The sequence below is a fragment of the Procambarus clarkii genome, chromosome 81 (assembly GCF_040958095.1).
Source record: "Procambarus clarkii isolate CNS0578487 chromosome 81, FALCON_Pclarkii_2.0, whole genome shotgun sequence".
Lineage (NCBI taxonomy): Eukaryota > Metazoa > Arthropoda > Malacostraca > Decapoda > Cambaridae > Procambarus > Procambarus clarkii.
In genome coordinates, this window is record NC_091230.1 from 14,821,160 (window position 1) to 14,837,623 (window position 16,464).

General features: G+C 53.1%; 2 protein-coding genes across 6 annotated transcripts in view; both read left to right on the plus strand.

Moving 5' to 3' along the window:
* The window catches only part of fwd (phosphatidylinositol 4-kinase beta fwd), a 148,657-nt gene that overhangs the window by 92,323 nt on the left and 39,870 nt on the right, over nucleotides 1-16,464 (plus strand). The gene's annotated exons all lie outside the window — the stretch shown is intronic.
* LOC138358069 (chloride intracellular channel protein 6-like) lies at nucleotides 1,427-4,585 on the plus strand. Its single transcript, XM_069315540.1, has 2 exons — nucleotides 1,427-1,437; nucleotides 4,024-4,585. Exons 1-2 carry the CDS (start codon nucleotides 1,427-1,429, stop codon nucleotides 4,583-4,585), a joined length of 573 nt encoding a protein of 190 aa, XP_069171641.1.

Sequence of the window (16,464 nt, forward strand, 5' to 3'; positions counted from 1 at the left end):
TGTGGGGGTAGTTACCGGGAAGTGAGAGAGTAGTGTGGGGGTAGTTACCGGGAAGTGAGAGAGTAGTGTGGGGGTAGTTACCGGGAAGTGAGAGAGTAGTGTGGGGGTAGTTACCGGGAAGTGAGAGAGTAGTGTGGGGGTAGTTACCGGGAAGTGAGAGAGTAGTGTGGGGGTAGTTACCGGGAAGTGAGAGAGTAGTGTGGGGGTAGTTACCGGGAAGTGAGAGAGTAGTGTGGGGGTAGTTACCGGGAAGTGAGAGAGTAGTGTGGGGGTAGTTACCGGGAAGTGAGAGAGTAGTGTGGGGGTAGTTACCGGGAAGTGAGAGAGTAGTGTGGGGGTAGTTACCGGGAAGTGAGAGAGTAGTGTGGGGATAGTTACCGGGAAGTGAGAGAGTAGTGTGGGGGTAGTTACCGGGAAGTGAGAGAGTAGTGTGGGGGTAGTTACCGGGAAGTGAGAGAGTAGTGTGGGGATAGTTACCTGGAAGTGAGAGAGTAGTGTGGGGGTAGTTACCGGGAAGTGAGAGAGTAGTGTGGGGGTAGTTACCGGGAAGTGAGAGAGTAGTGTGGGGGTAGTTACCGGGAAGTGAGAGAGTAGTGTGGGGGTAGTTACCGGGAAGTGAGAGAGTAGTGTGGGGGTAGTTACCGGGAAGTGAGAGAGTAGTGTGGGGGTAGTTACCGGGAAGTGAGAGAGTAGTGTGGGGGTAGTTACCGGGAAGTGAGAGAGTAGTTACCGGGGAGTGAGAGAGGGAGGGAGGGAGGCCAGAGTACACTGCCCGCCGCCAGCCCAGAATCAGACATGGCTCCCGCCGGCTGCCTCACTCCTCTGGGAATGTCAACAAAGGCTTCCTGGCTCTATCGTGGCCAGCTGATGGTGGTGGTGGTGGTGGCCACAGTGTGCCCCGAGGCCAGCTGGTGGTGGCGGCCAGTGTGTGCAGGGCAGGGTAGAGGGTGGGCCACAGTTGCCGTGTGGACAGTCTGTGCTCGTGGCCTAACTGGTGTTTACACCAACACCGCGCGTGAGCACATTAGTATGTAAGGAGACCCGGACTATCATTGTACATTATGTCATCATCTGTGGCCAGTAAAGTTATGTGGTGTGGCCTCGTGTATGTAGGTAGTAAGCACAGCTGTGGTGTGTGGCCACATGGGTGTAGGTATTAAGAAGAAATGTTCACCTGGAGTTACCTGCTTAACATAGTAGCATGCGTTGTAGCCAGATGCTTTCAGCCGGCCAGAAGAGTAGTTTGTGAGGAAACCAGATCAAGCGCATGTGAGACATGCGTGTGAGGGGGGGGGGGGGAGTGTAAGGGAAGGTTACTGGGAGGTGGGCGTGCGTGCGTGTAGCAGGAGACGGGGGTGGTGGGTCAGTGTGGTACACCACGCTACGCTGGCCCGAGTGTCTGGGGCCCGCGGCAAGTGTGACCGAAATGTGTGAGAGGTGAGTCAGCGCCTCGCGGGGACAACCTCACCAAACACGCCCACACCCACCACCACACTGGTGGGTGTGTGTGTGGGGGGGGGGGACACAAGCTACTACTTACTTACTACCATAAATGACTTATAAACTCGTGTTTGAGGCAGGTTAGACGCGGGTGCTGGCCACAGGAGTAAGGTGTTAACAAGGGTGGTGGTGATGGGGCGGCGTGGGTGGTGAGTCACGGTCACACATTATCGTTTTGTGATCAGTGAACTCCTTGTGCTCCAAGTATGTGAAGAATGTTTGTGTTGGTATTGATTGTGTGAAGCTTGTGGACTCCTGGCTGGCACTGTGGCCCCCTCGTATGGTCACTGCTGGCTGGCACTGTGGATCCCTCGTGTGGTCACTGCTGGCTGGCACTGTGGCTCCCTCGTGTGGTCACTCCTGGCTGGCACTGTGGCCCCCTCGTGTGGTCACTGCTGGCTGGCACTGTGGCCCCCTCGTGTGGTCACTGCTGGCTGGCACTGTGGCTCCCTCGTGTGGTCACTGCTGGCTCCCTCGTGTGGTCACTGCTGGCTGGCACTGTGGCTCCCTCGTGTGGTCACTCCTGGCTGGCACTGTGGCCCCCTCGTGTGGTCACTGCTGGCTGGCACTGTGGCTCCCTCGTGTGGTCACTGCTGGCTGGCACTGTGGCTCCCTCGTGTGGTCACTGCTGGCTGACACTGTGGCCCCCTCGTGTGGTCACTGCTGGCTGGCACTGTGGCCCCCTCGTGTGGTCACTGCTGGCTGGCACTGTGGCCCCCTCATGTGGTCACTGCTGGCTGGCACTGTGGCCCCCTCGTGTGGTCACTGCTGGCTGGCACTGTGGCTCCCTCGTGTAGTCACTCCTGGCTGGCACTGTGGCCCCCTCGTGTGGTCACTGCTGGCTGGCACTGTGGGCCCCCTCGTGTGGTCACTGCTGGCTGACACTGGCTCCCTCGTGTGGTCACTGCTGGCTGACACTGGCTCCCTCGTGTGGTCACTGCTGGCTGGCACTGTGGCTCCCTCGTGTGGTCACTGCTGGCTGACACTGGCTCCCTAGTGTGGTCACTGCTGGCTGGCACTGTGGCTCCCTCGTGTGGTCACTGCTGGCTGGCACTGTGGCCCCCTCGTGTGGTCACTGCTGGCTGGCACTGTGGCTCCCTCGTGTGGTCACTGCTGGCTGACACTGGCTCCCTCGTGTGGTCACTGCTGGCTAACACTGGCTCCCTCGTGTGGTCACTGCTGGCTGGCACTGTGCCCCCCTCGTGTGGTCACTGCTGGCTGACACTGGCTCCCTCGTGTGGTCACTGCTGGCTAACACTGGCTCCCTCGTGTGGTCACTGCTGGCTGACACTGGCTCCCTCGTGTGGTCACTGCTGGCTGGCACTGTGGCTCCCTCGTGTGGTCACTGCTGGCTGACACTGGCTCCCTCGTGTGGTCACTGCTGGCTAACACTGGCTCCCTCGTGTGGTCACTGCTGGCTGGCACTGTGGCTCCCTCGTGTGGTCACTGCTGGCTGGCACTGTGGCCCCCTCGTGTGGTCACTGCTGGCTGACACTGGCTCCCTCGTGTGGTCACTGCTGGCTGGCACTGTGGCTCCCTCGTGTGGTCACTGCTGGCTGGCACTGTGGCCCCCTCGTGTGGTCACTGCTGGCTGGCACTGTGGCTCCCTCGTGTGGTCACTGCTGGCTGGCACTGTGGCTCCCTCGTGTGGTCACTGCTGGCTGGCACTGTGGCTCCCTCGTGTGGTCACTGCTGGCTGGCACTGTGGCCCCCTCGTGTGGTCACTGCTGGCTGGCACTGTGGCTCCCTCGTGTGGTCACTGCTGGCTGGCACTGTGGCTCCCTCGTGTGGTCACTGCTGGCTGGCACTGTGGCTCCCTCGTGTGGTCACTGCTGGCTGGCACTGTGGCTCCCTCGTGTGGTCACTGCTGGCTGGCACTGGCTCAATCGTGTGGTCACTGCTGGCTGGCACTGTGGCCCCCTCGTGTGGTCACTGCTGGCTGGCACTGTGGCCCCCTCGTGTGGTCACTGCTGGCTGGCACTGTGGCCCCCTCGTGTGGTCACTGCTGGCTGGCACTGTGGCCCCCTCGTGTGGTCACTGCTGGCTGGCACTGTGGCCCCCTCGTGTGGTCACTGCTGGCTGGCACTGTGGCCCCCTCGTGTGGTCACTGCTGGCTGGCACTGTGGCCCCCTCGTGTGGTCACTGCTGGCTGGCACTGTGGCCCCCTCGTGTGGTCACTGCTGGCTGGCACTGTGGCTCCCTCGTGTGGTCACTGCTGGCTGGCACTGTGGCCCCCTCGTGTGGTCACTGCTGGCTGGCACTGTGGCCCCCTCGTGTGGTCACTGCTGGCTGGCACTGTGGCCCCCTCGTGTGGTCACTGCTGGCTGGCACTGTGGAAGTTGTGAAAGCCACCACGATGCATAACCTTAAGGCCAGATTCGACAAAGAACTTCAGAATAGTTAAATTGTAAGGCAACAGGTACAAGAAGGGTAGTAGGCGCCTAGACCTCACTTTCCCGTAGACAGTGTTAAGTATTGTGGTGTTGGTGGTGGTTGGCCCGTATGGGAGACCTGCCCCAGTAGCGGCCCCGACCACTGCAAGTTACTGGACACAGGCGGGGCTAAAGTAGCCAGCAAGTTACTGGACACAGGCGGGGCTAAAGTAGCCAGCAAGTTACTGGACACAGGCGGGGCTAAAGTAGCCAGCAAGTTACTGGACACAGGCGGGGCTAAAGTAGCCAGCAAGTTACTGGACACAGGCGGGGCTAAAGTAGCCAGCAAGTTACTGGACACAGGCGGGGCTAAAGTAGCCAGCAAGTTACTGGACACAGGCGGGGCTAAAGTAGCCAGCAAGTTACTGGACACAGGCGGGGCTAAAGTAGCCAGCAAGTTACTGGACACAGGCGGGGCTAAAGTAGCCAGCAAGTTACTGGACACAGGCGGGGCTAAAGTAGCCAGCAAGTTACTGGATACAGGCGGGGCTAAAGTAGCCAGCAAGTTACTGGACACAGGCGGGGCTAAAGTAGCCAGCAAGTTACTGGACACAGGCGGGGCTAAAGTAGCCAGCAAGTTACTGGACACAGGCGGGGCTAAAGTAGCCAGCAAGTTACTGGACACAGGCGGGGCTAAAGTAGCCAGCAAGTGAATACATTATGCAGCGTCCAGGCGATAACGGGAATCTTTCTGAGTGCTTCACAGGCACCTGCCAGCCCACGGTAAACACCCTCCCCAGGGATATCTACCACGGGCCCTCTAATTACCCAAAGCTTCCTAGTGTTACGTAAGTAATGAAGAAATATGATATATTTACTGCCAATAATGTTAGTGCTGAATGTGGAACATGAAAAACATATTTTTACTCTGAAATATGATTTATAACTAAATTGGGTCCGTCTAATTGCCCAAAGCCACAACTTTGTCGTTTGGACCATCGACTTCCTATGGGCAGGCGATGAGTCACAATAACGTGGCTGAAGTATGTTGACCAATCCACACACTAGAAGGTGAAGGGACGACGACGTTTCGGTCCGTCCTGGACCATTCTCTAGTCGATTGTGAACTTGAGAATGGTCCAGGACGGACCGAAACGTTGTCGTCCCGTCATTCTCTAGTGTGTAGATTGGTCGACTTCCTATGGCGTCACCTGCCACTTTCTTTCGTCTAATTTCGTTATAAAATTATATTATCTCAGAGTAAAAATTGTTGTTTCATGTTGTACATTCAGCACCAACATTATAATGAGTAAACATATTATAGTTCATTACTTACGTAATAGTAGGAAGCTTTGAGTAATTATAGGGCGCAATCTCAACCCGTCCTCGACTCAAGTCCATTACATCCAGTGGTCGACCCCACAGACGCATTCATAAATTTTAACATGCTGTCCATTCAAAACGGGAATTTTCTCAAATGAAGCATTTACAGCGTTTCGGTTCGAACAAAATTCGTCTGTGAAGCACTTGTTCCGGAAATGTTCGGACGTCATCCAGCCCGTCCTCCAAACAATCACCATCTGGTCACCATTTGGTCCGGGAGACATCTCCCGTCACGCAGGGTGCAGTCGCGCCTCCACAGATCTCCAGTATCATCTATTGATACTGGTGATGGCTCAAAAGGGCCACCACTTACGAGCTATTCATGCCCGTGCCACCTTTTGGGCGGCTTCATCTTCATCAATCAATCTCCAAACAAAGCCGCTAAAGTGATTCCATCACCCGCCAAACCCCTTGTTTATGAATGAAAAACGGTTTACACTCGACTGATTTCGTTCGAACACTTCCGGAACAAGTGCTTCACTGACGAATTTTGTTCGAACCACAACGCTGTAAATGCTTCACCCACGTAGTACAAAGACAAATAATCGCCAACAGAACCTAAACACCTAACCTAACCTAGCCTGTGCCTATGTATGCACAATATAAAATTCCTATTTTAAATGAACAGCATGTTAAAATTTGAATGCTTCTGTGGGGTCGACCGCTGGATGGAATGGACTTGAGTCGAGAATGGGTTGCATCATCAGTTGAGAGTCGTGTGTAAACCGTTTTCATTCATAAACAAGGGGTTTGGCGGGTGCATGGAATCACTTTAGGATCTTTGTTTGGAGGGCGGGCTGGCCTTACTGGTATGGTGGTTCAGCGCGCATGTTCAGCCTCTTGTTCACGGGACGTGATACATCCGGATTTGTTTGTTTGTAAACTTATAGAAGTGTAGGCACACTCTCCCCCCCCTCGCTACTCCCTCCTCCCTCCCTCGCTACTCCCTCCTCCCTCCCTCGCTACTCCCTCCTCCCTCCCTCGCTACTCCCTCCTCCCTCCCTCGCTACTCCCTCCTCCCTCCCTCGCTACTCCCTCCTCCCTCCCTCGCTACTCCCTCCTCCCTCCCTCGCTACTCCCTCCTCCCTCCCTCGCTACTCCCTCCTCCCTCCCTCGCTACTCCCTCCTCCCTCCCTCGCTACTCCCTCCTCCCTCCCTCGCTACTCCCTCCTCCCTCCCTCGCTACTCCCTCCTCCCTCCCTCGCTACTCCCTCCTCCCTCCCTCGCTACTCCCTCCTCCCTCCCTCGCTACTCCCTCCTCCCTCCCTCGCTACTCCCTCCTCCCTCCCTCGCTACTCCCTCCTCCCTCCCTCGCTACTCCCTCCTCCCTCCCTCGCTACTCCCTCCTCCCTCCCTCGCTACTCCCTCCTCCCTCCCTCGCTACTCCCTCCTCCCTCCCTCGCTACTCCCTCCTCCCTCCCTCGCTACTCCCTCCTCCCTCCCTCGCTACTCCCTCCTCCCTCCCTCGCTACTCCCTCCTCCCTCCCTCGCTACTCCCTCCTCCCTCCCTCGCTACTCCCTCCTCCCTCCCTCGCTACTCCCTCCTCCCTCCCTCGCTACTCCCTCCTCCCTCCCTCGCTACTCCCTCCTCCCTCCCTCGCTACTCCCTCCTCCCTCCCTCGCTACTCCCTCCTCCCTCCCTCGCTACTCCCTCCTCCCTCCCTCGCTACTCCCTCCTCCCTCCCTCGCTACTCCCTCCTCCCTCCCTCGCTACTCCCTCCTCCCTCCCTCGCTACTCCCTCCTCCCTCCCTCGCTACTCCCTCCTCCCTCCCTCGCTACTCCCTCCTCCCTCCCTCGCTACTCCCTCCTCCCTCCCTCGCTACTCCCTCCTCCCTCCCTCGCTACTCCCTCCTCCCTCCCTCGCTACTCCCTCCTCCCTCCCTCGCTACTCCCTCCTCCCTCCCTCGCTACTCCCTCCTCCCTCCCTCGCTACTCCCTCCTCCCTCCCTCGCTACTCCCTCCTCCCTCCCTCGCTACTCCCTCCTCCCTCCCTCGCTACTCCCTCCTCCCTCCCTCGCTACTCCCTCCCTCGCTACTCCCTCCCTCGCTACTCCCTCCCTCGCTACTCCCTCCCTCGCTACTCCCTCCTCCCTCCCTCGCTACTCCCTCCTCCCTCCCTCCCTCCTCCCTCCCTCGCTACTCCCTCCCTCGCTACTCCCTCCTCCCTCCTCCCTCCCTCGCTACTCCCTCATCCCTCCCTCGCTACTCCCTCATCCCTCCCTCGCTACTCCCTCCTCCCTCCCTCGCTACTCCCTCCTCCCTCCCTCGCTACTCCCTCTTCCCTCCCTCGCTACTCCCTCCTCCCTCCCTCGCTACTCCCTCCTCCCTCCCTCGCTACTCCCTCCCTCCCTCGCTACTCCCTCCTCCCTCCCTCGCTACTCCCTCCTCCCTCCCTCGCTACTCCCTCCTCCCTCCCTCGCTACTCCCTCCTCCCTCCCTCGCTACTCCCTCCTCCCTCCCTCGCTACTCCCTCCTCCCTCCCTCGCTACTCCCTCCTCCCTCCCTCGCTACTCCCTCCTCCCTCCCTCGCTACTCCCTCCTCCCTCCCTCGCTACTCCCTCCTCCCTCCCTCGCTACTCCCTCCTCCCTCCCTCGCTACTCCCTCCTCCCTCCCTCGCTACTCCCTCCTCCCTCCCTCGCTACTCCCTCCCTCGCTACTCCCTCTTCCCTCCCTCGCTACTCCCTCCTCCCTCCCTCGCTACTCCCTCCCTCCCTCGCTACTCCCTCCTCCCCCCTCGCTACTCCCTCCTCCCTCCCTCGCTACTCCCTCCTCCCTCCCTCGCGACTCCCTCCTCCCTCCCTCGCGACTCCCTCCTCCCTCCCTCGCTACTCCCTCCTCCCTCCCTCGCTACTCCCTCCTCCCTCCCTCGCTACTCCCTCCTCCCTCCCTCGCTACTCCCTCCTCCCTCCCTCGCTACTCCCTCCTCCCTCCCTCGCTACTCCCTCCTCCCTCCCTCGCTACTCCCTCCTCCCTCCCTCGCTACTCCCTCCTCCCTCCCTCGCTACTCCCTCCTCCCTCCCTCGCTACTCCCTCCTCCCTCCCTCGCTACTCCCTCCTCCCTCCCTCGCTACTCCCTCCTCCCTCCCTCGCTACTCCCTCCTCCCTCCCTCGCTACTCACCCCTCCCTCCCTCGCTACTTCCCCCCTCCCTACTCCCCCCTATTTCCTTCAGTCTCCACCCCATTCCTCTATTCCTTCACCTCCCTGAATCCTCCATATTTCACTCTCCAGTCCCCATTGTCACCCCGCTCACCTGCGCCAGTCTTCAGTGCCTCTATATGACGCACTACGCCTCTGTGTGTACTCACCTATTTGTGCTTGCGGAGTTGAGTTTTGGCTCTTTGGTCCCGCCTCTCGACTGTCAATCAACTGGTGTACAGGTTCCTGAGCCTACTGGGCTCTATCATATCTACACTTGAAGCTGTGTATGGAGTCAGCCTCCACCACATCACTGCCTAATGCATTCCATCTGTTAACTACTCTGACACTGAAAAAGTTCTTTTTAAGGTCCCTGTGGCTCATGTGGGTACTCAGTTTCCAAATGTGTCCCCTTGTTCGCCTACCACCCGTGTTGAATAGTTTATCCTTGTCTACCCTGTCGATTCCCCTCAAGATTTTGTAGGTAGTGATAATGTCTCCCCTTTTCTCGAAACTCATGCTTCTTAGTTCTGGGACTAGTGGCATACCTCTGAACTTTTCCAGCTTCGTCTTGTGCTTGACAAGATACGGGCTCCATGCTGGGGCCGCATACTCCAGGATTGGTCTTACATATGTGGTGTACAAGATTCTGAATGATTCCTTATACAGGTTCCTGAAGGCAGTTCTGATGTTAGCCAGCCTCACATACGCCGATGTTATTCTTTTGATGTGGGCTTCAGGAGACAGGTTTGGTGTGATATCAACTCCTAGATCTGTGTGTGTGTGTGTGTGTGTGTGTGTGTGTGTGTGTGTGTGTGTGTGTGTGTGTGTGTGTGTGTGTGTGTGTGTGTGTGTGTGTGTGTGTGTGTACCTTGGGACACTGGCGGTGGTCAAGTGTAGAGAGTGCGGTGTATGAATGATAGCCTTAATCATTATGACACAAGTAATTTGTATTACTTGATCCTATAAGGGGTAGGAGCACTTGAGTGAGTGCGTGGTGCTTGAGAGGTGAAGTTGGTAGGTAAGGTAATACTGGAGATAGTGTTGCAGGGAGGGTGAGGCGGCTCCCCTTCACCAAGGTAACCTACCTCCTCCCTGGACCTACCTCCATGTTGCTCTATATTACCCCTCTACTTCTCTCTCACTCGCCTACACTCTCGCCTACACCTCGCTACCACACTGTCGACCACACACTTGTGTTGAAGTGTGTGGCAAGAGTCAGGTGGGGACGGGTGGGTGCAACACCATGCTTACCTAACAATGTTTACCTTAGGTGGCGTCCACCTGGAGTATACCTGGACAGGGTTTCGGGAGTTCTACTTCCCGGGTGCCTACATTACCTTAAAGTTACCTCCAGGTGTTTTCGGGGCTTAGCGTCCCCGCGGCCCGGTCGTCGACCAGGCCTCCTCGTGGCTGGACTGGTCAACCAGGCTGTTGGACGCGCCTACTCGCAGCCTGATGGCTGAGTCACAGCCTGGTTGATCAGGTATCCTTTAGAGGTGTTTATCAAGATCTCTCTCGGTTACCGTGAGAGGTCGGCCAGTTATCCTCTTATGTGTAGTGGAAGCGTTGTTGAACAGTCTCGGGCCTCTGATGTTGATAGTCCTCTCTCAGAGTACCTGTTGCACCTCTGCTTTTCAATGAGGGAATTCTGCACATCCTGCCATGTGGTTCCCGGGAACAGTGAGGAACCTACCAACCATGTGGTTCCTGGGAACAGTGAGGAACCTACCAACCATGTGGTTCCCGGGAACAGTGAGGAACCTACCAACCATGTGGTTCCCGGGAACAGTGAGGATGGGAACCACAAGATTCCAGTGAGGAACCCACGTGCCAAACTTCAAATTAGCCTTGAGGTTGTGAGTGTGAGCGACCACCTGGTGGTGGACGCTGCTCTCAGACCATCGTAGCAACGAACAAGTGGACGCGAATTTCCTTAAAGCCAGTGTTGCTAAAGTTAGCCAGGTTGTGAGCGAGAGCTTCATCCGTACACAATGACACCGTGAGTTGAATATATTCTTGCCAACTCACGAAGACAAACAATACTTTCTAGAGCTTTTGTCACTCCCCTCCCTACATTAGCAAATGTTTTGAAGGATATGAAAGCTTCGTTTTACCGTCAATTCTGTTTTCTTGCAAGTTTACGAGACAATGTGACCTGACCGAGCGCACAAGCAGCAGATTAGAAAGATACTTCTAATATAATAAAGTCAAGATAAGGTTAGTCAAATTTTAGGAAAACAGTTCGACAGTTGTTACTAAATTTTGTATTACCTGTATGTAATAACCCTGGAGTGTATTCTGGGAACTGTTTTATATGGGCGCCTGACAGCTGGGTGGACAGCGCTTCGTATTCGTAGTCCTGAGGTTCCGGATTCGATCCCCGGTGGAGGCGGAGACAAATGGGCAAAATGTTTCTTTCACCCTGATGCCCCTGTTACCTAGCAGTAAATAGGTACCTGGGAGTTAGACAGCTGCTACGGACTGCTTCCTGGGGGTGGAGGCCTGGTCGAGGACCGGGCCGCGGCGACACTAAGCTCCGAAATCATCTCAAAGATATATCCCAAGCCCAGGCCGGGGCCAGGCTTGACTAGTGAGAGCTCGGTCCAACAGGCTGTTGCTCGAAAGGGAAGGGGAAAGCGCCAAGCCGTTACGACTATATAGCACTGGGAAGGGATCAGGATAGGGATTTGGGACGGGGGGGGGGGGGGGGAATGGTGCTTAACCACTTGGACGGTCAGGTTACCTTGAGGTGCTTCCGGGACTTAGCGTCCCCGCGGCCCGGTCGTCGACCAGGCCTCTGGGCTGGTCAGGGCTTGAACGCCGACCTCCATGAAGCGAGACCGTCGCTCTACCGTTCAACTCGATTCAATTCAATTTCTTTCATTATTATGCACCCCATACCCATCCCGTGGACGGTGGTGTAAAGGGTTACAGAGGCACATAATGTGTTCAGGAACTGAACCCCAGAGTTCGTTTAGCTAAGCCAGTGACAATCTTTTGAAGCTAGTTACACAATTGTTAATATTATATATACATGGGCAGACAAACTGCCAGAGGTACTTGTAGCCGAGCCTAAGCCCAGCAGTGGTAACATCTAGAAGTCTGCTAATCTTATTGGATGACCCATAGACGTGCGGTTCTTCCTGCATGGCCACGTCAAGTGACTGGGCTTGGAGCGGGGGCTGCTGGCCCACATATCCACTACAGCCTGGTTGGTCCGGCTCTTCTTTTAGAAAACAATCTAGTTTTCTCTTGAAGATGTCCACGGTTGTTCCGACAATATTTCTTATGCTCGCTGGTAGGATGTTGAACAATCGTGGACCTCTGATGTCAAGACAGTGTGCCTATGGCACCTCTACTTCTCACTGGTTCTATTTTGCATTTCCTTCCATAACTTTCGCTCTAGTATGTTGTTGTTCTACTGTGCAAATTAAATCCTGGCCCTCAAGTATCTTCCTTGAATATATTATTTGATACCTTCTCTCCTTTCCAGAGAATACATTTTGAGAGCTTTGAGACGGTCCCAGTAATGTAGATGTTTTATCGTTTGTGTGTGTGCCGTATATGTTCTCTGTATTCCCTCTAGTTCAGAGATCTCTCCTGCTCTGAAAGGGGAAGTGAGTACCGAGCAATACTCAAGACGGGACAGCACCAGTGATTTCAATAGTATTAGCATTGATGTGGGGTCTCTGGATTTGAACGTTCTTATAATCCATCCTATCATTTTCTTGTCCGCCGATATATTTGCTCGGTTATGTTTACTAAATGGTTGACACTTTACAGTCAAGTAAGTTTATTGAGATAATACATCTCGGAAGGATGCAGTTGCTCAAGTTGTACTTTATAGTTCTACCCTCGTGTATTTAAGGTCCCTCAAGGGGCTCACAAACGGCTCACCATAGCCCGTGCTACTTGCCCCGCTCCTGTGCCAGGTAAGTCCACTACGGGCTCACCATAGCCCGCGCTATTTGCCCCGCTCCTGTGCCGGGTAAGTCCACTACGGGCTCACCATAGCCCGCGCTACTTGCCCCGCTCCTGTGCCAGGTAAGTCCACTACGGGCTCACCATAGCCTGTGCTACTTAAGACTTATGTTCCGAGTAGCTGAATCTAAAACAACAAACAACAAGGCCCACAAATCCATACCGTACATGGGTATTAATACAGTGAAGTAGTGTGTGTGGCGCGGGGAGACATCTCCCGTCACGCAGGGTGCAGCCGCACCTCCACAGATCTCCAGTATCATCTATTGGTACTAGTAATGGCTCAAAAGGGCCACCACTTACGGGCTATTCGTGCCCGTGCCACCTTTTGGGTGGCTTAATCTTCATCAATCAATCGTCTTTGGCGCGGCTTAGTCATCTGCTTCCCTGCGCCTCATTAAAGACTTAAGATTAAGCCACCTTCGGGATGACGCGGGCTGGGCTGCCCGTAGGTGGTAAATGTTAGGCGGGAATGTAGTCTTTGGTCGTGAAAGAATAGTTGCAAAATGGAGGATAAATGTGCCGACGCAAGTGATTCAGGTAACACTTCATCAGTGACGTCTCATCTGCTTACCTGAGAGAGCTCAGTTTTATTTCCTGTCGAGGATTCCTGCAGCTTTGTGGAGACTGAAACACTGATAAGCCTTCTGGCCTTCACGTGCCTAAAGACTCGCCAGGTTAAAGAACAAAAGCACACAGTGTGTGATGTGGCAGTGATACACTGATCCAATTATGATAACATTATTCCCGAGTGACCCCAGGAAGCGTGTCGGAGGATTATCACCAGGTGACGTTGGCTGCACCAGGCTCCACCCGCCCTCTCTCACACTCCTGTCTCTACTCGCACACACACACTCTCCACCGCCCACTATCTCTAGGGCCGCCACCTCTTTACCCGTTGGTCAGCTAATGCAGTGACGGCCGATTGATTGGTGATTACCTTCTTGATACCTACTTGATGGGGTTCTGGGAGTTGTTTTACTCCCCTAGCCCGGCCCGAGGCCCGGCTTGACTTGTCAGAGCTTGGTCCACCGGGTTGTTGCTTGGAGCGGCCCGCAGGCCCACACATACACGGTGTTATGGCATACAACAAGGGCCATGAGGTATTACTGGCAGAGTAGGAAGATAAACATTGTATTCACCTGGTCGCTAGAAGACTCCTTGACCCCACTCCTGTGAGGCCCAAGCTTTTATAGGAAGATAAATGTTTAATTTCGTAAGGAACATAACCCATAGAGTAAGAGTCGGTCAAGTCCGGTTCATCCACTGTGAAAGCTCAGTTCCCCAAAGAGTAAACAAGTTGGAGAAGGTACAAAATCTTGCACCTTCATGGCATATATCTTGTATGCCATGAGAATAATCCCAAGATTATTCTTATAGCCCAAGAATACTATTATTGAGATAACGATTGAACTTAGAGTATTGGGGATAGAATTTCAGAGATAAATGAAGCTTCGGCTATTAGAGTAATGAGAGGAGAAGGGGCTAATGAATTGTAATCTCTCACTTTCAAAGGTGGAGAGAAATGAATAATTCCTGCTAAAGCATAGTAAGGACGTTGTTCTACTGGTACAAAGCATGATGCCCGTCAAGAAACACCACCAACACTGTAGGAATACAAAGTAGATGCAGTAATTATTCCCTCTTATGTTCCCAGACTCTTAACTTTGCTGCCGTTTGCCAATTCATTCATAATCGAAATGCCTTGTCAACAGCCTCCGCATATTTAAAGTCATTGAGAAACAGTGTCGTCTTAGTCAGTGACTGCCAACATTTTGACATTTCTTCTTGCTCAGCACTTGTTCACCCCCCCCCCCACCCCTACTACCATCAAAGGTAACTATTCTTAACAATGTTCTCCCAATTCTATTTTTGTAAACCATTTTACCTGAGCTCCGTCAACATTTTCCACCACACAGAATTATGTACACGTGGAAAATAGTAGAGGAGCTGGTCCCAAACCTGCACACAGAAATAAACATCACATGAGACATTATAATGAGTAAATATATCATATTTATTCATTACTAACGTATTGCCAGGAAGCTTTCTGAAGTTTGTGTAGTTTGTGGTAGCTTGTGGTAATTAGACGGACCGGAGTCAAATGGACATTCCAAACCTTATGTCCCCAACGAGAACACTTCATCCATGATGTAGGCTCCTCAGTATAGTCACTTTTCTGTCTTGAGGTTATCTTGAGATGATTTCGGGGCTTTAGTGTCCCCGCGGCCCGGTCCTCGACCAGGCCTCCACCCCCAGGAAGCAGCCCGTGACAGCTGACTAACACCTAGGTACCTATTTTACTGCTAGGTAACAGGGGCATAGGGTGAAAGAAACTCTGCCCATTGTTTCTCGCCGGCGCCCGGGATCGAACCCAGGACCTGATCACAATCAGTGTGATCACAAGTCAGTGTGCTGCTGTCCGCTCGGCCGACCGGCTCCGTGCCCCAAGTCCTTGCACAAAGTCTTTCTGGAGCTTCAGCCTTTAACAAGGCAACAAGCTGGCTTTGTTCTTCACCACGTACAATGTTCGTCTTAGCCCACACAACACTTCCATTGTTAATTAAGATGAAGAAATTCAGGATCCAAATTTGTCGGATACTTAAAAACAATAACTTTAGTGTCAATTATTGCGACTTCACGAATAACCTAAACAATATTCTTAAATCCGTCAGCCGTTAGACGACGGCCTCTTGTGTCCCAGCCGTTATGTAGGGCCGGTCAACACCCTCCTTAAATAATGGTTCATATTCGTCAGATTCCTTGGCCAATTGTCCACTCCAGCTTCTGATGAAAATTTAGTGGACATGTCGAGAGAGATGACAGCCGCTTTCTTTCAGTAATCTGTGCATCTTGCTGTATGCTGCGTTCTTCCGCTCATATTTTCCTGCCGAGTTTGTATAGAACTTTGTAAGCCAGGTTCCGTCTGCCATCGATCACTACACTTCTTAGCTCGTTCATCATTGATTGATGAAGAGTAAGCCACCCAAAAGGTGGCACGGGCATGAATAGCTCGTAAGTGGTGGCCCTTTTGAGCCATTACCAGTATCAATAGATGATACTGGAGATCTGTGGAGGTGCGAATGCACCCAGCGTGACGGCAGATGTCTCCCGTGGTCGTTCATCACTGATATTGTGATCTAAATGTTAAGTAGATCTGGGGCCAGATTCACGAAAGCACTTACGCAAATACTTACGAACGTGTACGTTTTTCCTCAATCTTTGACGGCTTTGGTTACATTTATTAAACAGTTTACAAGCATGAAAACTTCTCAATCAACTGTTGTTATTGTTATAAACAGCCTCGTGGTGCTTCGGAGCTCATTACTTGTTTAATAATTGTAAACAAAGCTGCCAAAGATTGAGAAAAGATGTACAGGTTCATAAGTGCTTGCGTAAGTACTTTCGTGAATCTGGCCCCTGGCAGCGATAATTACTAGGGATCAAATTTAAACAAAAAATCAGAGCATATACATCTGAAGTAAGGCAAATGACATTCTGGGATATATATTTGTAGAAGCGTTGGCAATACAACACCTGGTGTTATTCTTCAGCTGTGTATAGCATTGTCTTGTTAGGCCTATATTAGATCATCCAGGTCTGTTTTGGTCGCCATACTATAGAATGGTCATAGATTAACTTGGACGGTTACGGAGAATTATGACAGTTAATCCCAGGAATTATTAGCCTCGTAAAGAGAGATTATGAAAGCTAAATTTACAATCCCCAGAAAGGCGAAGAGTTTGGTGTGACATGATTCATCAATACATGTGGATTAATAAGCATAACAATGGAGATACTAAAAGAAAATCCACAGGAGCCGTGATGAGGATTCGAACCTATGCAGTGGGTATTCCCTGCTGCACGCTCTAGACGACTAAGCCACATGCTCATTGATACATTACGTTACTGTGGTTTGTGTGTAATGTAGGTACTAATAAGGTGTTAAATATATCAATACATACAGTTTACGGAACAATGGATATAAACAGGGTAAGATTCGATTCAGGAAGTACATTGGTAAATACTAGTTTGGAAATAAGGTGGTTGATTAATGATAGAAACTGCTGGGTTTAGACGACGTGG